The 27,128-nt window shown below is 40.5% G+C and overlaps 1 protein-coding gene across 1 annotated transcript in view; it reads left to right on the forward strand.

The window, feature by feature from the left end:
* The first annotated feature begins 443 nt into the window (after positions 1 to 443).
* SHD (Src homology 2 domain containing transforming protein D) overlaps positions 444 to 27,128 on the forward strand; it is an 883,869-nt gene continuing 857,184 nt past the window's right edge. The window contains exon 1 of the mRNA XM_044090592.1: positions 444 to 1,459. Coding sequence (XP_043946527.1) covers positions 1,136 to 1,459 — 324 coding nt within the window. The 5' untranslated portion in view covers positions 444 to 1,135. The remainder of the gene's footprint in view (positions 1,460 to 27,128) is intronic.

Consider the following 27,128-nt stretch of genomic DNA (forward strand, 5'->3'; position numbering starts at 1 on the left):
CCTGGGACAGACAGACTCTGCCTGCGACGGGGGGGACTTGACATACCCCAGCAGTTGAGAATCACATTTTTGGGCTGTCCCCACCCCCCTTTTAGAATAAACACTAATAATTATTGTCTGACAAGTGTGCGCTAATGGCATTAGAGGGGCTATCGTTTCCAACTTCGCTTTATTTAAAGGATACAAACTGGTGAGCTGCATGGATGCGAGTTTCATTAATATCCAGATTTGCACATTTTTTCTAAAAAAAAAAGTAGCAAATGACGGTAGTTATTTTCGGATCCCCAAAGCTGAAGACGTTTATGCAGGGAATGACAAACATCGATCGGCAGATGCCTTGTTAATTTGCTCGGGTTGCTGGCGTAAACTAGTTTCAAACCCCTCCTCCAGGAAGAGGGAGACCTGAGCTGAGCTGGCGGTGCCCAGCAGCACCTACCTCTTTGTTCGTGTCTGATGTGCGCTTGCAGGGAGCTCATGCTGCAGCCACAGCTGCTGACAGCTGGATTAGGCAGACGTGTGCACCCGGACAGGGGTACTGAGAACGGGGGGCAGTGCCTACCTGCAGTACATCCAAACAGGATCAGCAAACTGTCCTCGCTACCTGCTCAGGAGTACACGTTGGAGGTTCGAAGCTGGAGTAGTGCAAGCAGAATGGCTGCATGAAAAGTCACGAGTGGAGAAATAAATAATATCCTTCTCGCCTAAAGTAGGAGAATGCATTCAGGTATTCCCAACAGGAAATGTCACTGATGACTGGCACTAATTGAGTTTATAACGTAAAGACAATACAAAGGAATAAAACACAAAGCTAGCTTGGGTTCATAATTTAAAAGACACAACGCCCGCGTAGTGGATTTATACAAACGGCAGCGAAAAGGTATATGGCCCTACTGGGCAATCTGTGTGGTCACTAGTGCAGCCATTCGCTCAGTTCTTGGTTTGTACGGGATGAGTGCAAATATTATTTGTTCCCGAAAGTACCCCTGAAAGTGTAGGATTTGCACAGTGTAGACTTTACAAGGAACAGCTGAGTCGGAGTTTTATTATGCCTTATACTTGTACAAACTTGTTGAGTCAGAAAACTTGTAACTGAGTGCAGGTAATTTAAACACCGTTAGCTCAGTTTACTGTAATAATGGCAAAGTGGTTAAAAGATTACCTGACTTTTGGTGGCAAAAGGATCCCCCCTCAGCCTCCAAAACCAGATTACAAAGAAAGTGAAATTCTAAAGGCCTACAGGGCACAGAAGAGCTTGGATTTTGAGGATCCTTATGAAAATTTAGGAACTAAAGTCAAATCAGAAGGTGAGCAGGGGATTCCAGGTTCACCTTTCAAAACTGGAGGTGTAGAGATAAAGTATGTATCCCCTAAACATCGGCTGATCAAAGTGGATTCTACTGACTTGAAGAGGAGCAAGATACTTACAACTACAGACGAGATCTCCTGCAAGCAGGAACAGGTTGGATTATTCTTTCATACTGCACTAAGTCCCACTTCACCAAAGTGTGTCACCCTGTAAATGCCTTTATCAGCACACTCCAGTGTTAAACTAGGGCAGCTGTGTGTGCATTCACAGGGGTCACATGAGCTGATTGCACCGAGGCATGCTCTAATTCATGTCAAGGTTGACAGGGGCTCTCTGCCTTTTTTGTTGTTGTAATTCTTTCATTTCCCACCTCACCCTATGATAGCAATGTAAGCTGCCATCTGATGACAATTTGTTATGCATGTTTCTTGTTAATGTTCAGACACACCTCTTGGTGAGCTGATAACTGTTCTTGGTAGATATGGACATTGTTTTAGGCAGAACAGTTACTCCAGTATTTCTGCTACTGTGCTGTGCTTGTATGCAAGTTAACAGAATGTCAGATATAACGACCTAATATAGTACAGAAATGTAAGACGGTGAATGATTTAAATCCCAGCAAACTCTACCTTCTTGCACATTATGCTGAGTAAGGGGTTAAACTTTGTTAAATTGCTAGGTCGCATTTAATGACATGCTGAGTTTAATTTGCACTACCTTTTTAAATCTTTCCTTTCTCCATCCCTCCTGACAATGCCGTTCTTCGTGATTTGGGTTTTGTGGATAATTGCTCTCATCTTGTGATTCAAAAGCATTTTTATCCAACAAAGGACATTGATGGTGCAGTAACCTGCCTGCTGTGACATTTTTGCAAAAAATCAGTGAAATAATGTGGTGTGTAATTTAAAGCGGCAGTAAAATCTACATTTCTTCCATTATACTTGTTGTTATTACGTTCACTAACCAGGGTATTTTAAATTTTCAATGTTTTGAAATAATTTTGCAAAAAAAAAAAACACTTCAAATCCTAATCTGAAGGGCTGAATTAGGGAGACAGACAAATAAAAAACATGAATTACAATGTGGCACAGGGCACAGACACAAAAACTCACAGCACTATGTCTACAATGTAGCTCAGAATGAGAAAAGTAGGTGCGCTTTCTCGAATGACAAGTTGCTGCATTGCTGCTTTATTAGCACTTTCTGTGTTCTGATGTTTAAATGCAGGCAGATATTGTCATTTTGTATCCACTTTCTGTGTTCTGATGTTTAAATGCAGGCAGAGATTGTCATTTTGTATCCACTTTCTGTGTTCTGCTGTTTAAATGCAGGCAGAGATTGTCATTTTGTATCCACTTTCTGTGTTCTGATGTTTAAATGCAGGCAGAGATTGTCATTTTGTATCCACTTTCTGTGTTCTGATGTTTAAATGCAGGCAGAGATTGTCATTTTGTATCCACTTTCTGTGTTCTGCTGTTTAAATGCAGGCAGAGATTGTCATTTTGTATCTCTTCCCTAAAATAAGAATGTAACGCAAGAAGTTCATGTTAAATGTCTTGGAACCGTTCTGGTAGACTATTTTCTGGTAATTATTTTTGTGTATGGAGCTGGCACCCCATTAATCCCCACCTTGGTAGTTGTAATGGGGCGGAGGTTTAAGGGGGACATATAGCCCCTTACAATTACAAGTGAGAGTAACAGAAACATGTCGTTTGTCAAAAAGGTTCGTCACACAGCACTCCCAGGCTGCGAGGTCAGTGCACTACCCCGGTAAACATGTATATGTATGAAATAAGTCATGGCTATGGGTCCTAAAGTTTAAATAAATGTTTTCTAAACCATACAGTCTGCATGATACAGAGCCTGTTCTCAAAACAACACGGCATCAGTTTTTCCTTTTGAAAAGTGTGACACATTCCCATGTAACGTAAAACGTACAATAATAGCAGCTGCCCGGAGGTTGGGAGGATGTCAAGGGTTTAAAGCATGTGCGGGGGTCAGCGTTTGATGTCTGGCCTTCTTTGGTGCTTTTTGATTAGGTCAAATGTTTCTAGTAAACTTCTGGGACCGCTTTTTCTACGTGTACTAGACGCTGATGGGCGTTATTCATGCCCCAAACAGTCTCTAGAGGCACAAGGACCAATCTGTTTCAGTTGGGTTTCTGGTTACATTTGTATATGTTTATCTGGGAGATTATGCCATGGGGCACTTATTCCATATAACATGTTATCAAAATGCAAGCTCTCTTTGTTTCCAGACCTTTCCCTGGCCGTTTATTAAAAGGCTAGGGCTATAGCATGGTGTACTGGCAGGTTAAAATGACTTATCAGCACGCTGTTCTGAGCTGATGTATATTTTTTTCTGTTTCAAATGAATTGTGTACAAGGACACTCTGAAAATTTGTTCTCTGTGATATTTGCTGTATAATATGGTAGGATACAAAAGACCTGATGATTGAACTATACTTGTTCAAGACCAGATTCACAAAGGTATGACTCACTGAGTCACAATTTTCTGAATTCATATAGTTTTGCAGTACATTAAAAATAAGTTTGAGACTTTCTTAAGCTAGTTTTCCAAGCCAGTGGTAACTTTGATGGTAAAAGTAAAGTATGGAGAGGGTGCTACCTACACATAGAAGCTGAGGACAAGTGCTCCTTGAAGAAAGCTTTAAAGGCTGGGTTGGCAATGTTCTCTGAGTTTCTGAGTTTTGGAACTGTACCACAGAAAGCTGTGTTTTGAAATCCAGAACTGTATTGCTTCCTTTGATGTTGTTGGGGTAGCTGTGACATCAGTGCCATAATCCAGTCAAGAGTCTGCATTTGATAATGTAAATGGACTTCTAGAATTTCTAGCTTTTTGAATGTATGCCTGCCTCTGGACATGCCTGCCCCCCTCTCTCTCTCTCCCTCTGTGTTTGTCTCTCTCTGCTAGATGGCATTTTACATATTAAGGTATAAGCCTAAGAACTTTTAGGAGAATTTTATAAACACCTGCTGTGTACAGTTACCCTGCAAACAAAGCTGAAGGACAATCCTGCTGGTAGTGTGTGTGTGTATATAATTAATGCATAATATTAATTTTATTTCTTGAGTGTTTTTCTTTACTATCTGCTACTATTGTTATTTTGTTTTAAGATACTTGATGGTTATAATAATTTCTGACATGCACTGTGTATTGTTTCACTTTATTACACTGTTGTTTTATGGAGTTGTTATCTGAAGACAACCACTGAAGAGAGGTTTCCATCCTAGTCGGACTATCCCCTTTCACAGATGCAGATAAAATTAATAAACAAATGAGGCACAGTGCTGTACTAGACACTGGAGTTCCACAAGGCTAAGTCGTGACTCCTCTCCTATTCTCTTTGTTTCCTAATGGTGTTATGCATGATTCACCAAACAATAAGATAATTATGCACACAGATGATATTCTCCAGTTGTTAGCTTACAAAACATTCCAATTCCTGGAAGAAGCTAAACAGTCTCAATTCACAGGCCTGTGTAACTGGCTCCATACAAATAAACTGCAAATTAACAACATCAAAACAAATATTGTGCTGCTCCCTGCTGCACTGAAACTGCATTATCTATCTATTGTAACTGTAAAAGTTTTAAAAGAGAACATCATGAGCACTGAAACTGCATTATCTATCTATTGTAACTGTAAAAGTTTTAAAAGAGAACATCATGACAAACTGAGATGAATAATGCAGTGGCCCCCTTTTATAAAAGTCTTAAATGGGAACATTGTAACAAACACAGATGAATAATGCAGTACCCCCCTTTTAGACTGAATCCTGTAAATATTCACATATTTTAGTACGGATCTCTCAATGCAGTGCCCCCACTTTTAGACTGCATCCTGTAAATATTCACGTATTTTAGTACGGATCTCTCAATGCAGTACCCCCACTTTTAGACTGAATCCTGTAAATATTCACATATTTTAGTACGGATCTCTCAATGCAGTGCCCCCACTTTTAGACTGCATCCTGTAAATATTCACGTATTTTAGTACGGATCTCTCAATGCAGTACCCCCACTTTTAGACTGAATCCTGCAAATATTCACATATTTTAGTACGCTCTCTCAATGTAGTGCCCCCACTTTTAGACTGGATCCTGTAAATATTCACGTATTTTAGTATGGATCTCTCAATGCAGTGCCCCCACTTTTAGACTGAATCCTGTAAATATTCACATATTTTAGTACGGATCTCTCAATGCAGTACCCCCACTTTTAGATTGAATCCTGTAAATATTCATGTATTTTAGTATGGATCTCTCAGTGCAGTACCCCCACTTTTAGACTGAATCCTGTAAATATTCACATATTTTAGTACGGATCTCTCAATGCAGTGCCCCCCACTTTTAGACTGAATCCTGTAAATATTCACATATTTTAGTATGGATCTCTCAATGCAGTGCCCCCACTTTTAGACCGAATCCTGAAAATATTCACGTATTTTAGTATGGATCTCTCAGTGCAGTACCTCCACTTTTAGACTGAGTCCTGAAAATATTCACGTATTTTAGTATGCTCTCTCAATGCAGTGCCCCCACTTTCAGACTGAATCTTGTAAATATTCACGTATTTTAGTATGGCTCTCTCAATGCAGTACCCCAACTTTTAGACTGAATCCTGTAAATATTCATGTATTTTAGTACGGATCTCTCAATGCAGTACCCTCACTTTTAGACTGAATCCTGTAAATATTCATGTATTTTAGTACGGATCTCTCAATGCAGTACCCTCACTTTTAGACTGAATCCTGTAAATATTCACGTATTTTAGACTGAATCCTGTAAATATTCACGTATTTTAGACTGGATCCTGTAAATATTCACGTATTTTAGACCGAATCCTGTAAATATTCACGTATTTTAGACCGAATCCTGTAAATATTCACGTATTTTAGACCGAATCCTGTAAATATTCACGTATTTTAGACTGAATCCTGTAAATATTCACGTATTTTAGACTGAATCCTGTAAATATTCACGTATTTTAGACTGAATCCTGTAAATATTCACGTATTTTAGACTGAATCCTGTAAACTGTAAATATTCACGTATTTTAGACTGAATCCTGTAAATATTCACGTATTTTAGACCGAATCCTGTAAATATTCACGTATTTTAGACTGAATCCTGTAAATATTCACGTATTTTAGACTGAATCCTGTAAACACGTATTTTAGACTGAATCCTGCAAATATTCACGTATTTTAGACCGAATCCTGTAAATATTCACGTATTTTAGACCGAATCCTGTAAATATTCACGTATTTTAGACCGAATCCTGTAAATATTCACGTATTTTAGACCGAATCCTGTAAATATTCACGTATTTTAGACCGAATCCTGTAAATATTCACATATTTTAGACTGAATCCTGTAAATATTCACGTATTTTAGACCGAATCCTGTAAATATTCACGTATTTTAGACCGAATCCTGTAAATATTCACGTATTTTAGACCGAATCCTGTAAATATTCACGTATTTTAGACCGAATCCTGTAAATATTCACGTATTTTAGACCGAATCCTGTAAATATTCACGTATTTTAGACCGAATCCTGTAAATATTCACGTATTTTAGACGAATCCTGTAAATATTCACGTATTTTAGACTGAATCCTGTAAATATTCACGTATTTTAGACTGGATCCTGTAAATATTCACGTATTTTAGACCGAATCCTGTAAATATTCACGTATTTTAGACCGAATCCTGTAAATATTCACGTATTTTAGACTGAATCCTGTAAATATTCACGTATTTTAGACTGAATCCTGTAAATATTCACGTATTTTAGACTGAATCCTGTAAATATTCACGTATTTTAGACTGAATCCTGTAGATATTCACGTATTTTAGACTGAATCCTGTAAACTGTAAATATTCACGTATTTTAGACTGAATCCTGTAAATATTCACGTATTTTAGACTGAATCCTGTAAATATTCACGTATTTTAGACCGAATCCTGTAAATATTCACGTATTTTAGACTGAATCCTGTAAATATTCACGTATTTTAGACTGAATCCTGTAAATATTCACATATTTTAGACTGAATCCTGTAAATATTCACGTATTTTAGACCGAATCCTGTAAATATTCACGTATTTTAGACCGAATCCTGTAAATATTCACGTATTTTAGACTGAATCCTGTAAATATTCACGTATTTTAGACTGAATCCTGTAAATATTCACGTATTTTAGACCGAATCCTGTAAATATTCACGTATTTTAGACCGAATCCTGTAAATATTCACGTATTTTAGACCGAATCCTGTAAATATTCACATATTTTAGACCGAATCCTGTAAATATTCACGTATTTTAGACTGAATCCTGTAAATATTCACGTATTTTTAGACTGAATCCTGTAAATATTCACGTATTTTAGACTGAATCCTGTAAATATTCACGTATTTTAGACTGAATCCTGTAAATATTCACGTATTTTAGACCGAATCCTGTAAATATTCACGTATTTTAGACTGAATCCTGTAAATATTCATTTATACGGTACCTTTTGATGATTCTTTACTTGGTACACAATGCACAAAGTACAAGTCACTGAAAACAGAAGATTCACCCTTTTGCAGATATAAAATGTCACCATCGTATTTGATATGAAAAGGCACCCCAGCTGCCTATTACTAACAACACCACTTATTTTCAACGTAGTCTGATATATACATTTCTTAAAGTGGGTTGTTGCCCACCACTGAAAAGACTGTTCCATATTACAGAACATTGCTTCTCTGTTAGAAGCAGTCAAGAAAATGCTTTAACTTTATTAATGCCCAGATTTAAACTGGTTATTGGAGGAAAACTCCCTCTAGAACTGAACCTGTCATATGGCATCCACTATCTACAGACATAAAAAAAAAACTAGAAACCTTGAAATCATTCCAAAAAATCTTAGCTAGCATATAGAGAATGATTAGTGCACCTGCTTTTGGGACACACTGACTAATATTACAAGCATTAATGCAGGGACTCTGTGTTGTACCATAAATGTTCTTCCGATATATATATATATATATATATATATATATATATATATATATATATATACATACACACATACATACACATACATGTATGTCACGTATATATATATATATATATATATATATATATATATATATATATATATATATATATATTCTAAAACATAAAAGCTCTATCCCATAAAACTGCACTATTAGTATGCCTTTTAACCACATGCTATTTATTATTTTGATGCATTTTGTTTACTGTAATTTGTTACGCTCTGATTTTACATACTTTGTGCCCAAGTCATGATTGAAAAGGGCCTACCTGAATATCAAATTGTAAAATAAAGAATATATCATTCTTTCTGTTTTTTTTTTTTGTTTTTGCAGTTGAAACTGGTGGCAAACCAGTTTTAGGTTCAGCTTTCTAAAGCCTCTTGCTTCCCTTATTTCATTTTGTAGCTTATTTCCAACAGGTTCACGGTGTCTTTCCCACTGTGTTTCTTGCTCATCAGTTCAAACACTCACTTCATGGGCCTTCTTGGGTTTTGGGGGGAGTAACTGTAGGAAAAAAGCAAGACGTTGGGCAGGTATGCTTTCAATAAAATTCACATTTTCTAACTGAAAAAGTGTAACTGAACAATTTCTTCATCAGTTTTATTTTTGAGATAACAATGTTTTTTCCTGTATGACTGGGTTACTGAGGTTGGCTGTTTGTGATCAAGGACTGATCTGGTCGAGTTCTACATGTGTCAATGCAGGTGATCAAAGGCTAGATACTTAACAAAACTGGAATCACCATTTGTGCAAAATTGCTGAGTGTTTTAACAGGAACTTCTCTTGTATTTGTATGTGACTGTGGAGGTGGCGTATGTACATTTGGAAGATTCATAAGGTTTGTTGCCTGCAACATATGCTTGTTTCAGTCTTTGCTGATGGGTTTTAGGGATCATTCATGATGATAAACTAGAGTTATTTTCATGTTAACATGGATTAGATTTTACAGTTTTTTTTTCAGTTTTCCAGTTCCCTTAGGCAAACTGTTGTACAGTCTGTTTTGGTCATTTGTGTATCTATTTACAATTGGTCATTCAAAAACTCTAACTCTGCTTTAGGGGTAACTCGGGAGTTTTCTTTTTTCCATGCCTCTCAAACATATTAAAAGTGAACCTTGTCACTTTATCATTTCATCTCACTTCTGCCTCAGAGCAACCTTTCACAGACAGACACCTGTATGCATTTCACGTGTATATTGAGTTTATGCCTTTTTTGTTTCTCTAGTTATGAGCTTGTCCCATTGTAAATGCCAGTTGTCATTGTATTTATATAAACACCTTAGTCTGTCAGCATCTTCGCTTTCTGGTGTAGTATCTTGATTAATGGTTTTAATTCGATAAGCCAACTAGACACAAACCTCATTTCATAGAAGAATTAGGAACAGTGTTTGTTTAGGTTATTTTCTAAGGTTCATATGGTAGGCAAATGGATTCTGAGGGAATCTACAATGGACTGCAGGAAGGATCTCATTCACAACCTTAATACTCTGAACCCTAAGCCCTACATTTTTATTTACACTTGCAGTACACATGTATGATTTCTGGGTTCCTTATTAGAAGACCGAAGATGCATTCTTTCAAATGCGTCTTGGTCGAACTCAAAAGACTGAAATGGCAAAATATCGAAGCAGCTTTTAAGCGAATTCTTTCCTTGGGAAAGAATTCACTTGGCCGCTTCGTTACTTTGCTGTTTTCGGCACTGTAGTGCGGTCTTGGAAATGGTATATTTAAGTAGGGGGTGTGGGGTGTGAAGACCCCCACTTAATGTAAAGTTTAAAGTTTTATTTATTTATTTATTTTTTTGTGGGAAGAGCGATTTTTTTTCCCTTGGAAAAAAAATCGCTGTTCTGACAGTTTGAAATTGTAAGTTTTCGTTTACATAGGGTCGATTAATCACCATTTGTTTTTTAAGTGTTCGGTGATCTAATATAGACCCTGGTTTCTGTTCTCTGGTACTCTGGCATGACATGTTTTCATATGCGACTTTTTATGTTGCCCGATTGCATTATTGTGTCTATTTTATTTCTTCTGCCTATACTTTGCCTTGTCATTTGCAGGGCCAGTGTTAGGAATTTGAGGGCCACAGCAAATGTCAAGTTGGAGACCCCTTAGGCACTTCCATTTTATGTCTCATGCTGTCACTGCTACCCCACCTAATCAACCTTTTAGTTCATGCTGCAAACCATTAGCAGTAGTATGCATAGACTGACCTGTAGCTACAATGCTCTTACATTACAACTGGCCTGAGTAACACACTATGTTGGCCCATCTCACAAAGGAATAGTACACACAGACTGACCCATAGCTACAATGCTCTTACATTACAACAGGCCTATGTACCAGACTGCATTGCCCATCTCACAGAGGGGAGTAATGTACTCAGTCTGACCTGTAGCTGTAACGCTTTTACATTACAACAGACCTGTGTACCACACTATGTTGGCCCATCTCAGAGGGAGTAGTACACACAGACTGACCTGCAGCTACAGTGTTTTTACATTACAGCAATCCTGTGCACCACACTGTGTTGGCCCATCTCACAGAGGGAGTAGTACCCACAGACTGACCTGTAGCTACAAGCCTCTTACATTACAACAGGCCTGAGTACCACACTGTGTTGTCCCAACCCAGAGGGAGTAGTACCTACAGACTGACCTGCAGCTACAATGCTCTTACATTACAACAGGCCTAAGTACCACACTATTTGGCCCATCTCTGAGGGAATAGTACATACAGACTGACCTGTAGCTGCAGTGTTCTTACAGTACACCAGGCCTGAGTACCACACTATGTTGGCCCATCTTACACAGAGGCATTTACAGTTATTAATATTTAGTTGCAATAATAATGCATTACAACAACTCTATGTACAAGGCCAGGCTTGGGTGAAATGGTTCCCTAGGCATTCCCTACATTTCAGCACCCACCCCCCACATATCCTCCAGTGCTCCCCTCTCCTTTCCCCCATCTTGGGCTCCCCATACCATGCACATTACTTTTTTATTCATTTTCTCAAGTTTTACCTGACTCTTCAGCTTATATGCTCTGAACTGCATCTTAAAGTTTTTTCTTTTATTACAGCCTTTTCACCCAATGATGACTTGAAAAGAAATAATGATTAATAGGTTCATAGGTTCATAGGTTCATAGGTTCATAGGTAGGTACTAGGCTATCTGCCTGAAGGCATTTATAAGCCTAGCCAGAATGTGTTGGCCTTAGATAAGTTCCCTGTGCCTCTGTCCAGCAGAGCCACTGAAGTGATCCCCGGGGTAAACTTTCTGTTTCCCATCCACTCATCAAGGTTTCTCTTGAAGAGGGTTAGTGAGGAGCTCTGCCTAATGTAGATTGGAATCGTGATCCAAAGCCTGGGAAGTCTCTGGGACAGGAATCTATCCCTCCAGCACGTCCTATTTATTATTGTGGTGAGGTTTAGATCCCTAGAGCGTGTGGCTTGAGGGGATATGGTTTTCTTTAGGTGGAGCGTGTCCATCAATTCTGGGTTGGACATGGCCTTGTATGTCAGGCAGAGATCACCTCTGAGTAGGCGGTATACAACTGAGTACAGCTGGAGTTTCTTCAGTCAAGCTGCATAGGGCATCTGTTTGAGGCCAGTGATCCTCTTGGTGAGGTACGTCTGTGGTCTTTCCAGCTGCTGCAGGTGTCTTGTAAGGTACATCCCAAATGGGGCGTTGTACTCTATGATGGGTCTGATGAGTGATGAGTAGAGGGGCACAATGACCTCTTTTGATCTGGATGCGAACCCTTTTATCACCCTATATAAATCATACAGATTTTCTACACTAAGCCCCTCTTTACCCCTTCGCAAATCTACTCTCAGACTTCATTTCTAATTCCCAAAAATGATTTAGCCTACTCCCTGTTGACTGTAAAGAAGACAATATTGCAAATTATCTAAAAAAAAAATGTTATGTTCTTGTTATTTTGCACTGTTATTATTATGTATTCTTACTGTTTGTTCTTATTATGTATTCTTACTGTTTGGACATTTAATTGATTGTACTGACTTTGGAGCTTTTCTCCCCGGGCCTCCACTGAAAATGGGTATTTCATGGCCCAGTGGACTTCCCTGGTAATCAAACTGAAATAAATAAATAAATAAATAAATTTTGTGATTAGGTGGGCCACATAGAAGGATTTTCTAACCACTTTGGCAATGTGATTATCAAAGGAGAGATTACTATCTACTTGGGTCCCCAGATCCCTTATAACGTTTTCTGTATTTAGGGGACTACCACCTATGTGGTAGTTTGTGGGTACTTTGTTTTTTTCCAAAGGGGATAACTATGCACTTTTTGGCATTTAGCTTGAGGCCATGATTTTGACACCAGGTATCCGTCTCAGTGAGACCCTTTTGGAGGATGTCTGTGTCAGCCGGAGAGTCAATTTATAGCCCCTAGTTTGCAGTCATCTGCAAACTTGGTCAGCCATAGTCCTTGTGTGCTTGCCTGTACCTCTGAGAAGTATATGCCAAACAGGAGGGATCCTAGGACTGAGCCCTGGGTAATGCCACTTGTAACCAGTTTAGAGTTGGACCTAGCTCCCACAACTCTCACCATGTGGGTTCTGTTCGTGAGTCAGATGGCAACCCATCTTGTGATGTAGGGGTTTATGTTCAGGCTGGTCAGCTTGCTTATAATACCAGAATGGGAAATGGTATCAAAGGCCTTTGCGAGGTCTAGGTAGGCTGTGCGTACCACCTTTCCCTTGTCTATAGCTTTGGTAACTGTCTCATAGAAGTACACCAGGTTTAGGAGGCATGATCTGCCCTTAACAAAGCCAAACTGGGTAGGGTCCGGTGTTTGGAGTTTCCCAATGTCTCTGTTAATGAGTTCCATGATGATACACTGCATAGCCTTGCAGACCAAGCTAGTCAGGCTTATAGGGCGATAATTCCCAGGGTCTGTTATGGCTCCACTTTTGTGGAGTGGAATAACCGTTGCTGTGCCCCACTCTATGGGTACATAGCCTGTGGTGAGGCTGAGTTTGAACAGTGTGTTTAGGTGAGGGGTTAGTTCATTTTTGAGCTCATGTAGGACGCAGCCTGGGACACCATCCTGTCCCATTGATGCTGTGTTTTTGGTTTTAGAGAGGGCTGTTTTAACCTGAGTGTCTGTGATTTCAGGGGCTTTACATTCTTCTGGTATGGTTATGGGCCCTTTTGGGGGTGGGGGGGGTGAAGTTTGCACTGAACCTGTCTGCCAGGATGTTGGTGATATTGGTCAGTTCAGAGTATTTTGTGTCATTCTGCACTAACTCGGAGCAGATCTGAGCATTGCCACTTAGATTCTTGGCATAGCTAAAGAATGCCTTGTGGTTATTTTTTGGAGTCCTTGGCAATTTTCCTTTTGAAGCTTGCCTTTGATTATTTTATGAGGGATTGTAGTTTCTTGCTGATACTGATCAGGGATGTCTTCCCTTCTTGGGATTTTACTCTCTTCTGTACTAGTTTCCTCCTTCTATTGTATAGCTTGTTTATGGCAGGGGTCCACCAGACTGGTTTCCTTTTCTTGGGGGAGTGAGTCTTGGTTTTGCTTGGGATAGCACGATCCATGCATTCTTGTAGGTGCCCATAGAGAATGCATTAGTAAAGGATTTTGCAGCTTGGACAGCATTATCCTTTAGCATGTGGGCTTTGAAACTTTCCACCTCGGTCTTAAGTAATGTGAAGTTTGCATTTGAAAAGTTTTTCACGGTGGTTTCCTTGTCCGGGGGTGGGGGCGGAATGTGGATATCCAAAGTAATTTGTTTATGGTCAGATCTAACCAGTGAGGGGTTGACCCCCGGTGTGGAACACAGGTCGCCCATGTTGGTGATGACCAGGTCCAATATGTTGTCACTTCTGGTGGGAGTGTTGACCAGTTGATCTAGGGTGTTTGAGTTTATAAATTCTAGGAAATGTTGGGCAAGAGAGTTAGTACTTGAGTAGTTCTCCCAGTTAATGTTTGGGTATTTGAAATTACCCAATATTAGGGTGTTTGGTAGGACCTTTATGTTTCCCAGTGTTTCCCGAAATGCGGAATGGGGGTCTTGGGACATGGTGGGTGATCTGTAGCAAGCTACAATTTGAATTGCAGTTTTTCCCATTGTTAGTTGCACATGGATAATCTCTGAAGCATTGTGCTGTGCCAATAACCTGGAGGTGTGGTTATCCTTGATGAATATGGATACATCCCCGCCTTTTGTATTTCGGTCCGGGTTCTGTGGCTGAAATGTATGGTACGAGTTGTAGCCTGGTAGTGCTGGGGTGCTACCTGGAGCCTTAAACCAGGTTTCTGTTACTGCACATATATTGATTTTCTCCATATTGAGGAGTGCCTCGAGTGCTTGCATTTTCAGGTTTAGACTTCTGGCATTGAGTAGCATTACCCTCAGTTTTTTGTTAATTGTGCTATTTACGGTGGTCGGTTTGTCTTTTGAGCCTTGCCTAAAAAAGGCACTATGGGGGTGGCAAGAGCCTTGGCCAGTATTCAAAAGCCCAAGGTTGACAGGTGCAAGCTGTCTCTAGCGAAGCAGCGTGGCTTGTTGAGCATGTCATCCCAGGTGGATGGACACTGGATCCCCTTTGAGTGACACCAGAAACTTAGCCAGTTGTTGAAATTGATGATTTTTTTCTTTATACCATGGTATTATTCCTGGTGAGGGCTGGATGCTACTCAGGGCCAGGGTCATACTGGCCTTGGCTACGTGATCAGAGAGCTCCTCCATGTCTCTTTTCATGTAGTCCGGAGAGGTACGGCTCAGGTCATTTACACCAACAGGGACACTGATAGTCGTATTTGTACTTATTCTGTAGTGACCTGAGTGCTTGTGTTATGTGGTGGATCATGGCACTCGACAGGCAGCTAGCAGTAACCTTCTCCTTATTCAGCCTAGTGAGTGGGACGTCAGTGTGCCTGACTATAGAGTCACCTATTACTAGTATGTTGGGTATGTTATTTTGCCTTGAGGGCTGTGATTGCGTAGCACACTGGTTTTGTGAAGTATGTGTTTCATGGTTTGTGTTGTGGGGTGGAGGTTGCTCTGATGTCTGCTTTGGAGGTTTCTTTTGCTTTTGCAGATTTTTATTTAGAGCCTCCGAGTATGTTTTCATGTATTTATGTGTGTTTTTTACCGGTGCTGGTTTAATGGGTCTATGTGAGACTGGTGGTGTGATGCAAGTATTTCCCTTTTCCTCTTGACTGTCTGATCCAGTCTTGGGTTGAGAGAGCTTAGCTTCCAGTTTGGCTGTATAATTGTATCTCTCGCATGTATTAGTGTTTGGTGGTAGGAGGAGAGGGTTGTCTGTGTACATGAGGCAGTTGTAACATTGCTTCAAAATGCCCAGATTCATCAGTTGGACTGGAGAGTACACCTGAAACTGCCATTTGGACATGTGTGGATAGGTACAGTGAACTGTTTTACTGAATGGCTGGTAAGGTCAAATAGAGAGCCTTCTCCTTCTGTACAGTATAGGGGGGTCTAGTGCTAGGGTTTATAAGTGCTTGCTATGAGTTTTGCGCAAGTGCCAGGCTGAGAAATGAATGGCTTGAGTGCTTAAGTTGAAAGTTTGCCTAATTCCAAGGGAAAAATTGAAGAGGAGACTTTGTGGAGCCGGGAATAGTTATACCCTAGCTAACCGGTGCTGCCCAGTGTGCAAAACAGGGCAAATGCAGTTTTTATAACAGGGAAACGAATGAGAGAGAAATTAGCCCAAAATGGCCAATAAGCTATTAATTTCTAGGCTGAAACCACTCCTCCAAGGACAGATAGGCTGCTCAAAGCTCCCCTCTCTCACAGGTGAACAGAGAAGCTTCCTTCTATCCAAGTAAGGTATGGGCAAACACAGAGATTTGTAACACAGCCCTGAATTCAGCACTAACCTGAAAACTGGACTATACTAGCTTAGAAAGGTGGGAAACAAGTATATTTTCTTTTTTTTTCCAGAAAATAAAGCAGATACAATTAAAAAAAACACTTTAAATGCACAGAAAAGGATACTTATTGTTATATATCTCAGATCAGAGTTGTAGTCATTGCCCCTAGTAATAAAGTAGGAAGAAACACAAATACAGTAAAAGCAGATGAATAAAGTGCACATTTTTTTTGTTAGGCTCTTCCTTACTCTCTCCTTGCACTTAACTAAGTGGGTTGGCCTTCTCAAATCTTCTCTCTGTATTAAGTAGAGTGAACGCTAGACTCAGAATATGATTTCACTGTACTCGGTTAAGTGAGCAAATGAGATGGATTCGGGAGGAGTGTTCAAATACAGACTTGCAGGAGGGGCGGGCAATTCCAGAGCCACCAAAACTAACACCAACACAAGAACAGGGAGGATGGGGAACTAACTGCAGAGAGACACACAACACACTATATTCAGTGAAACACACAATCAGGTAACAGAAAAAATGAAATACAGTACTTTTAAAACTGCAAGTTTTAGGTTAAGGAAAGAAATTCAGTGTTTTTCAGGTTTAGTTTTCTTTGCATTCTTTCAACACACCAGCTTTGCTGACCAAGACAGCACAGTAGTAACCATTTAAGAAATAATTCAGTTAAGTCAGTGTCCCGAGAAGATATAGGGGTTATAGATAGATGCTTCTTTGATGCATTTAGAGCATTTTCCAACATTTTAATCCAATGGTGGCCCAAATAACAGTCATGAGTAAGAAAATAATTTCAGTATTTTTTTTTCTTTCAAGGAAGATCTGATGCCCCACCACTGGCCCAGTTATCAAGGAGCCTCAATCCTCACCACTGGCAACAAAGGGGGATGTACACACTGGGAGGATGACAGGTACACACACAGTATTTCCAGATGCAGCTCTCTGCGGCAAGTCCAATTTCCCTTAAGAGTAGACAGAGACCACAGTCAGTCTGGGGCTGGTTTCTGTCTCCCTCTCCACATTCCCAGCAAGACTCCCCACTGACACAGCAATAGAGTTGAGATCTCAGCTGAGTGACCAAGCCAAGGCCCCCCAGCACCCTTTCTGTCCAACCAGTGCTTCATGTCCCTGCCCAAGTAGCTGACCCACACACTCTTTGATTTACATACACACACACACACACACACACACACACACACACGCACACACACACACACACACACACACACTTTGAGAGGTTTGATTTACATGCACACACACATACGCACACGCCTGTGAAAGGCTGGCACAGGTTTACTAGCTATGACCCTTCTGCCCAGACTATAAGGTAGTTATTACTGCCACCAGCCACTCCGTATCAGCTACTTTAAGGCCCTTAACAAAGGGTGTCCAATCTTACTGTGTAATATTAATACAAATGGTAGTTTGACCAAGAGCAAGGCTATTAGTAGTGCCCTACAGTGTCACCAGATAAATATGCAAGTACTCTCAAAACTTAAATATGTCTCACAAAGATCAGTCACAATGATAAGTTTAAATATAATTAATAATAAATAGTAAAAGAACAAGAAATACTCAGCAGACAATCACAGTTACATCAGAGTTCAAAATTACAGGAAATATTTAAAACAACATTGCAAAACAGTCTCAAATTAATAAAGTAAAACATCTAAATTAAGCTCGGCTATATTCCCGACTATATCTAAAATAAATTACTGTACTCTAGTTAACTTACAGAACAAGGCAAGTGTGGTGAATGGATCTTCTTGTCAGGTCAAAGACAAAATACAGAATTGCCTCTCTCTCTCATTGACTTCTTAAATGAATATCTCAAATATTACTGCTGGGTTAGCTTGCAGGATGACATCACTTCTTGTCATCTGACTTTAGTTCCCAAGCTAAACCCCCCGTTGCTAGAATCTGGCAGCCTTCAGCATCTACCTGTGAAAAATACATCACCCTAATTTCTTTGCAGCTGCTGGAAGACATAAAACAATAAAACACTTACAAGTCAATGGAGAAGGCTCCCTAGTTTTAAATATCCTGTCTCCTTGCTGCATTTAAACCATCTTTTATGGCACAATTATAAAATAATTTCATTTCAACTATTTTTCTGAAGTTTTGCAAGTTAACTGTCTATGTTCCAGTTTCCACTGTTAAAATATATACATTTACACAGTTACAACAGTATATATACATTTCTGTTCTTCCCAGTAGGGTACAATGTAGATACATGTTTAAGCTCAGTACTTTACAAACCATTTCTTGTTTGATATACAGACAACATATAGTTCTAATACATTTGTAACACAAGCATATAAATTATGTTGATATTCACGAATGACATGATTATTTACTGCCAGCCCAGCAAGCTGCAATTTTGTATCTCCTTTTGTCACAGAAGACATAAGTTATGCCCAAGGTTTAATGTTCAAAGCTGACAAAAATAGTAGCTCACAATAAACTAACAAGTAAATTGTTGTGAGGGGTACACATGCCCTTTCTGTGAATACTGCCTGCCTCCATAACTTCCCCAAAAAGTAATTCACTGCCTATGTATCCCTCTGATGTTAGACTGTGGCAAAAGCAGAGGATGCAACAGTCATGCATTTCAAGTGACTGCTGATTAGCATATACATAGCCTCCTTACTAATCACTTCTCACCCGTAACTCCCCAAGGCAGACACCTGTATACTCGCTTGATGTATGATTGCAGGAAAGTGAAAAAATAATGACAGTAATGTATTCTATTTAGTTGCTCCTAGACATTACACTGCCCCTGTCCAAGCTATATTAACTGTCTTTGTACACCTTTGGGGTTTGTGAGAAAATTAAAAGAAACAATGACTGCACTGTCACCTGCCCAAACACAAGCTCTAGTGATCTCCTGTGGACATCTGATGAAGATGAAAGATGTAATAACCAAATGGCAAATAGCACTACATTGTGCAACACTGGTACTGCCACACCAGATCAGTGACTGTTTGTCAGTCGTCAAACAGCAGCAGGGGTAAGTCACTTTTATTTACCTCACCGAAGAGTAATGCATAGCTGTCATTTTCCCCTGATTTCACAGACTTTCCCTGATTTTTGCCTCATAATTTTGATCTGTCCTTTGTAAAAAGTTTGATATACTGGTAAGCCATTCAGGATTACAGACCGTCAATAAATCCAGTCAGGGATTTACACTTCTTATTATCCAAAAAATCATGTTGATGCAAAAAGTGTTATGCGGTTAACTTTTTAAATGCTTTAGAATAATATTTAAAATGTGTTCCTGACTTTAAGTGTTTATTTTGCTATAATTTTTGACATTGTGCTATATTCTTCAACAAAGAAGATGAGTTACAGTATCTGGTGTTCTGCCAGTATTTATAAAACTCCCTGAAAGAGAAAACCATCTCTGAAGATTGGAAACATCATCTCTTCTTAAAATCCAAGGTTTGCACTGAGATGAGTCCCTCTGGGCTGCTGATCTGTAGCTCAGTTCATTATCAGCTTTATCCTAACAGGGTCGTATTGCACTGAGATGACTCCCTCTGGGCTGCTGATCTGTAGTTCGTTATCAGCTTTATCCTAACAGGGTCGTATTGCACTGCGATGACTCCCTCTGGGCTGCTGATCTGTAGGTTCATTATCAGCTTTATCCTAACAGGGTCGTATTGCACTGAGATGAGTCCCTCCGGTTTGCTGATCTGTAGGTTCATTATCAGCTTTATCCTAACAGGGTCGTATTGCACTGAGATGAGTCCCTCAGGGCTGCTGATCTGTAGATTCATTACCAGCTTTATCCTAACAGGGTCATATTGCACTGAGATGAGTCCCTCTGGGCTGCTGATCTGTAGCTCAGTTCATTATCAGCTTTATCCTAACAGGGTCGTATTGCACTGAGATGATTCCCTCTGGGCTGCTGATCTGTAGATCAGTTCATTATCAGCTTTATCCTAACAGGGCCATATTGCACTGAGATGAGTCCCTCTGGGCTGCTGATCTGTAGGTTCATTATCAGCTTTATCCTAACAGGGTTGTATTGTACTGAGTTCAGTCCCTCTGGGCTGCTGATCTGTAGGTTCATTATCAGCTTTATCCCAACAGGTTGACATCACAGCCTGTTCACGTTAAAGGGTATAATCAGAAAATTAATTGATTATTTTCTCTTGACTCTCCCCAACCAACAGCAGATTTTGTGGACCCCCCCCCACCACATTCAAGGATGATTACTAGGGCCTCCTTGCAGCCACAGGTATTGCAGGTACATAAAGCTGGTGATGATGCTAGTTTTAGTGGAGAGAATGTCCACCAGCAAGGTTTAATTAAGCCAGGGGCACTATGTCAGTGGTAAACTTTTCAATGGAATTGTGAAGCCTGTAACTTGATAAAACACCGTTACTATAACTATCCGGTACATAACACTAAGTGAGGTGGTGTTTTATGTCAAGGGCTTCATATGCGAATGCATAACAGTTGCCTAAGCCTTTTGTACTGAACACTTTGTACCTGTGTAAATAGTGTAATGTTCTGCTACTTAAACCCAACACCCCTTCTGCCTGGGTGATAATTTACTATTTCAGTTAGTTTTTACAGCACTTCTCTCTCAGTCCCCTTTCAGAGACCTTAACATAATAATTCTGTTTGTCTCCATCTTTTCATTTAGTGACCACTGTCCCTGCGAATGGGTTCTCTCTCAGTCCCCTTTCAGAGCTGTTAACATAATAATTCTGTTTGTCTCCATCTTTTCAATTAGTGACCACTGTCCCTGCGAATGGGTTCTCTCTCAGTCCCCTTTCAGAGACCTTAACGTAATAATTCTGTTTGTCTCCATCTTTTCATTTAGTGAAGACTGTCCCTGCAAACGGGCTCTCTCTCAGTCCCATTTCAGAGACCTTAATGTAATAATTCTGTTTGTCTCCATCTTTTCATTTAGTGACCACTGTCCCTGCGAACGGGTTCTCTCTCAGTCCCCTTTCAGAGACCTTAATGTAGTAATTCTGTCTCCATCTTTTCAATTAGTGACCACTGTCCCTGCAAACGGGTTCTCTCTCAGTCCCCTTTCAGAGACCATAACATAATAATTCTGTTTGTCTCCATCTTTTCATTTAGTGACCACTGTCCCTGTGAGCAGGTTCTCTCTCAGTCCCCTTTCAGAGACCTTAACGTAATAATTCTGTCTCCATCTTTTCATTTAGTGACCACTGTCCCTGTGAACGGGTTCTCTCTCAGTCCCCTTGCAGAGACCTTAATGTAATAATTCTGTTTGTCTCCATCTTTTCATTTAGTGACCACTGTCCCTGTGAACGGGTTCTCTCTCAGTCCCCTTTCAGAGACCTTAACGTAATAATTCAGTTTGTCTCCATCTTTTCATTTAGTGACCAGTGTCCCTGCTAACGGGTTCTCTCTCAGTCCCCTTTCAGAGACCTTAACGTAATAATTCTGTTTGTCAACATCTTTTCATTTAGTGACCACTGTCCCTGCGAACAGGTTCTCTCTCAGTCCCCTTTCAGAGACCTTAACATAGTAATTCTGTTTGTCTCCATCTTTTCATTTAGTGACCACTGTCCCTGCGAATGGGTACTCTCTCAGTCCCCTTTCAGAGACCTTAACATAGTAATTCTGTTTGTCTCCATCTTTTCATTTAGTGACCACTGTCCCTGCGAACGTGTGCTCCCTCAGTCCCCTTTCAGAGACCTTAACGTAATAATTCTGTTTGTCTCCATCTTTTCATTTAGTGACCACTGTCCCTGCGAACACGTTCCCTCTGAGTCCCCTTTCAGAGGCATTAACATAATAATTCTGTTTGCCTCCATCTTTTCCTTTAGTGTCCACTGTCCCTGTGAAGGAGTTCTCTCTCAGAACCCTTTCAGAGACCTTAATGTAATAATTCCATTTGTCTCCATCTTTTCATTTAGTGACCACTGTCCCTGCGAAAGGGTTCTCTCTCAGTCCCCTTTCAGAGACCTTAATGTAATAATTCTGTTTGTCTCCATCTTTTCATTTAGTGACCACTGTCCCTGCGAACGGGTTCTCTCTCAGTCCCCTTTCAGAGACCTTAATGTAATAATTCTGTTTGTCTCCATCTTTTCATTTAGTGACCACTGTCCCTGCGAACGGGTTCTCTCTCAGTCCCCTTTCAGAGACCTTAATGTAATAATTCTGTTTGTCTCCATCTTTTCATTTAGTGACCACTGTCCCTGCGAACGGGTTCTCTCTCAGTCCCCTTTCAGAGACCTTAATGTAATAATTCTGTTTGTCTCCATCTTTTCATTTAGTGACCACTGTCCCTGCGAACGGGTTCTCTCTCAGTCCCCTTTCAGAGACCTTAATGTAATAATTCTGTTTGTGTCCATCTTTTAATTTAGTGACCACTGTCCCTGCGAACGGGTTCTCTCTCAGTCCCCTTTCAGAGACCTTAACGTAATAATTCTGTTTGTCTCCATCTTTTCATTTAGTGACCACTGTCCCTGCGAACAGGTTCTCTCTCAGTCCCCTTTCAGAGACCTTAATGTAATAATTCTGTTTGTCTCCATCTTTTCATTAATGACCACTGTCCCTGCAAACGGGTTCTCTCTCATTCCCCTTTCAGAGACCTTAACGTAATAATTCTGTCTCCATCTTTTCATTTAGTGACCACTGTCCCTGTGAATGGGTTCTCTCTCATTCCCCTTTCAGAGACCTTAACGTAATAATTCTTTGTCTCCATCTTTTCATTTAGTGACCACTGTCCCTGCGAACGGGTTCTCTCTCAGTCCCCTTTCAGAGACCTTAATGTAATAATTCTGTTTTCTCCATCTTTTCATTTAGTGACCATTGTCCCTGCGAACGGGTTCTCTCTCAGTCCCCTTTCAGAGACCTTAACTAATAATTCTGTTTGTCTCCATCTTTTCATTTAGTGACCACTGTCCCTGCGAACAGGTTCTCTCTCAGTTCCCTTTCAGAGACCTTAACATAATAATTCTGTTTGTCTCCATCTTTTCATTTAGTGACCACTGTCCCTGCGAATGGGTTCTCTCTCGGTCCCCTTTTAGAGACCTTAATGTAATAATTCTGTTTGTCTCCATCTTTTCATTTAGTGACCACCATCCCTGCGAATGGGTTCTCTTAGGTCCCCCACTTGCTGAATCCTTGGCCATTGGTCACATCTGCAGTGAAGAAACCAGCCACAAGGACTCAAGGGCTTTAAAAAGAAAATAAGTTACTGTAGGTGTCTAGCTATGTTTCCCTCTTAGCCTGCTACTGTAGAAAGTACCTGGTCTAAAGCAGAAATAACTGTCTATACCCAAGGCTGGGGACAGCAGCTGCTCCCCACTCCCATCAGCTGTAAATACATTCCCCAGTAAAACTTTTTATTTTTAGTTATCAGTAAACCAAGATAAAGCTCCAGGCGAAAAAAAGGTAACCCAGTAAATACACTGGAATTGCCCACTTGTAAAATAGAGGCAAAAAGCTACTTAAACTGCCACTTTTTGTCTGGTCCAAACTAGCTATCTACCCAGAAAGGACACAGCTGAAATCAAGTCTATAGATTGTTTTTCCCTACTAGATTCTAATAACTCCTAACAATTTGTTTAGTTAGACACTTACCCTGCAATCTTTAGCCTGGGGAGGGGATGGTTTAGCCCGCTCTGTTCGCTATGCTCACTTTGCTCCCCTCCCTGCCCCCTATTTCCACCAGTCTCCAGTACCTCTACATTTATTCTTAGCCTTAACCCCGCCCCTAATTACCACCAATTAGGTTACACTACTAGTCACCCCTCCCCCTACATCCATCACAGTTATGCTATTACCTAATATAATAACAATCCTAACCTGTATAATTCTAACTCACATTACATCCTACCAAGGCTCCACAGTCACATGCCCCAACAACTTCCACTGTACTCTCTCAACACCCTCCCTCAAAAATTTACACTATAACTGCACAACCCCTGCCACCAAAATCATCCTCCCAATACACACACTCCATTACCAAACACCTAACACACTCAAAAATAAAATATCCCTAAGATACCATAAACAATTTACTATGTATATAAAACATATCCTAATCACCCTCTATAAACTAGCCCTCGCTGGAGACATCCATCCAAACCCTGGTCCTCCCAAATCCAACCCTTGTCCAAGCAACCCCCCCACAACTCAACTCCTAGCCAACAAAAAAACAACAGACCTACTTATAATGTCCCTAAACATCAGAAGCATATGTAATAAAATCCAAGAACTACATGCCAGCATAAGCATATATTCCCCAGATATTCTCTTCCTAACTGAAACCTGGCTCAAACCTCACATCAAAAGTGAGGAAATACTTCCACCTGAATACAACATCCTTTGCATAGACATATTGTCCAAAAAAGGAGATGGTGTAGCATTGATATTTAAGCAACACCTCACTATTTAAATCCTGAACACATCTTCTTCTCACCACAACACTGAAGAAATCCTTTATGCCAATCTCAAACTAAACCCAAACAAAACAATCAATATCATAGGATACTATTTCCCACCAGGGCAAAATATTATACCCCCAGAAAATCTCTTGAGCTGGGCTACTCTATCTCTACCCCAGGAAACCATCATTCACGATGACTTTAAGATCAACTGGCTATCCTTTAATAACAGTCTCCCAACCATTCACCTTAATCTCCATGGGTTCACTCAACTCATTCAATCCCCTACCCGAATCAACAAAAACCCTAACAATCATACCTTACTTGACTGGATCCTAGTCAACAAAGCCCCTCACTCTTACCTAGCAGGCTGCTTACCTGACAGTCTTAGTGACCCCTCCCCCCACTTTCCTAATTCGGCACCACAAACAGTCTGAAGCCCATTATCCACAGCCAAATATGGAACAAGTCCAACTTCAACCCCAACTCCTTCATCTCCTCCCTACAAAAAATGAACTGGTCACCACTAAAATACCTCAACCTAGATGAGGCTGTCCACTTCTTCAACACTACCTTCCTCTCCATCCTAAACACCCATGCTTCTGTAAGAAATGCCAAAGTCAGATCCAGGTGTGCCCCATGGTTACAAAAGACCACCAGCACCCTAATGAAATCCAGAGACAAGGCCTGGGAGCACTGGCGACTAACAAAAAATAACTCAGATAGGCAATCATTCCTTAAACTGCACAATAAAGCCAAAAAGCAAATAAAATTAGACAAATCCCACTACTATAAATCCACTCTAAACTCTACCAACCACAACCATATGCAATTCTGGTCCACTATTAACACTATTCTCCACCCAGGGAAGGTTGACACCCCCAGCCGTCCATACCCCCCCCCCAGCAGTATTGCTGAATCCTTCAACAAACTACTGAAACTGTAACATCTCTAAACAAACAACACTTCCCTACAACAGCCCCCCAACTCCTAACCCTAAACCCCCCACTCCTCTTTTCTTCTTCAACTCAGTACCTACCTCCAACATAAAAAGACTATTGTCAAAACTTAAACCCATCAAACTCGCAGCTGACAACCTCCCCTCTGAATACTTGAAAATTGCAGCTGATACACTAGCCTACCTAAGTTCAATTCTAGTAAACCGTTCCATAACAGAAGGCTATGTTTCCTCGATATGGAAAATATCCCACATCGTTACCCTCCCCAATTACCACCCCATTGCTATCCTCTCCCCTCTCTCCAAGATACAACATGGTTTCAGGCCATATCAGAGCACTACCTCCACTCTGCTCTCCTTCACCAACACTATACTTCATCACAAAAACAATGGCCTCTTCTCCACTGTCATATTTCTAGATCTCTCAAAGGCCTTTGACATGGAATTTCATGAGCTACTACTCTCTACACTCCCCAACATCTCCTTCTCACAACCAGCCTGCAACTGGTTTCAAAGCTATCTACATGGATGCCAGCAATCAGTAATCTGGGACGATAACCTATCACCTCACCTCCCAGTTTCTCTCAGAGTTCCCCAAGGGTCTATCCTTGGCCCTCTGCTATTCTCACTTTTCACTAACAACCTACATACTGCCACCACACAAGCATCTCTTATACAGTACACAGATGACTGTACTCTACCAGAACTACAACAAATCACACAGGAATCATTCTCTTCTGCAGAAAGCTGGCTATCCAATGCTCAGCTCCTACTCAACCCAAGTAAGACAAAACTTCTCCTGTTCCAACCTTCCAAAACCATCCAAAACAGCCCCCACTTCAACATTCTCACCAAAGACAATACCATCATCTCTCCATCAGAACACACAAAATTACTCGGTGTGGAAATAGACAACAAACTTAGATTTGACACCCACATATCTCTCACAATAAAAAAAGTTCACAAGAAACTTGGTGCATTATATCGAAGCCGCCAATTCCTAACCAAGGCGGCTAGAATCTCCATAGCCAATTCCCAGCTAATCTCCACCCTACTCTATGCATCCCCCATACTTACCAACCTTAAAACAGACAGACCTACACAAGCTGGATGCTTGTTACAACAAAATTGCTAAATTTGCCACTGGAACCTCCTACCACAGCCATCATTGTATCTCCCTTAAAGAACTAAACTGGCTAGAACTCCCACAACTCCTTCACTTTAATCAACTCACCCTCGCTTATAAACTTATTAACCACCCCCCTTAACATCCCTTCCCTTTAAACACTTCTCCAACCCTATCATCCCACTAGGAACCTAAGATCAATCAACAAAAATCAACTCACTGTTATCAAACCCAAAACCTCAGCAGGAGAAGCCATATTTTCATGTATCATATCTAAACTTTGGAACAATCTTCCACCCTCTATAACTACTCTACCTTCCAGCAGCCTTTTCAAGACTGCGCTCAAATTCCACTTAAATTTGCACTGGCTTTGTCCTTGTTCTAATCCAGACTAACACC

The sequence above is a fragment of the Protopterus annectens genome, chromosome 13.part0, assembly GCF_019279795.1.
Source record: "Protopterus annectens isolate FY-2018-M chromosome 13.part0, PAN1.0, whole genome shotgun sequence".
NCBI classification, from domain to species: domain Eukaryota; kingdom Metazoa; phylum Chordata; order Ceratodontiformes; family Protopteridae; genus Protopterus; species Protopterus annectens.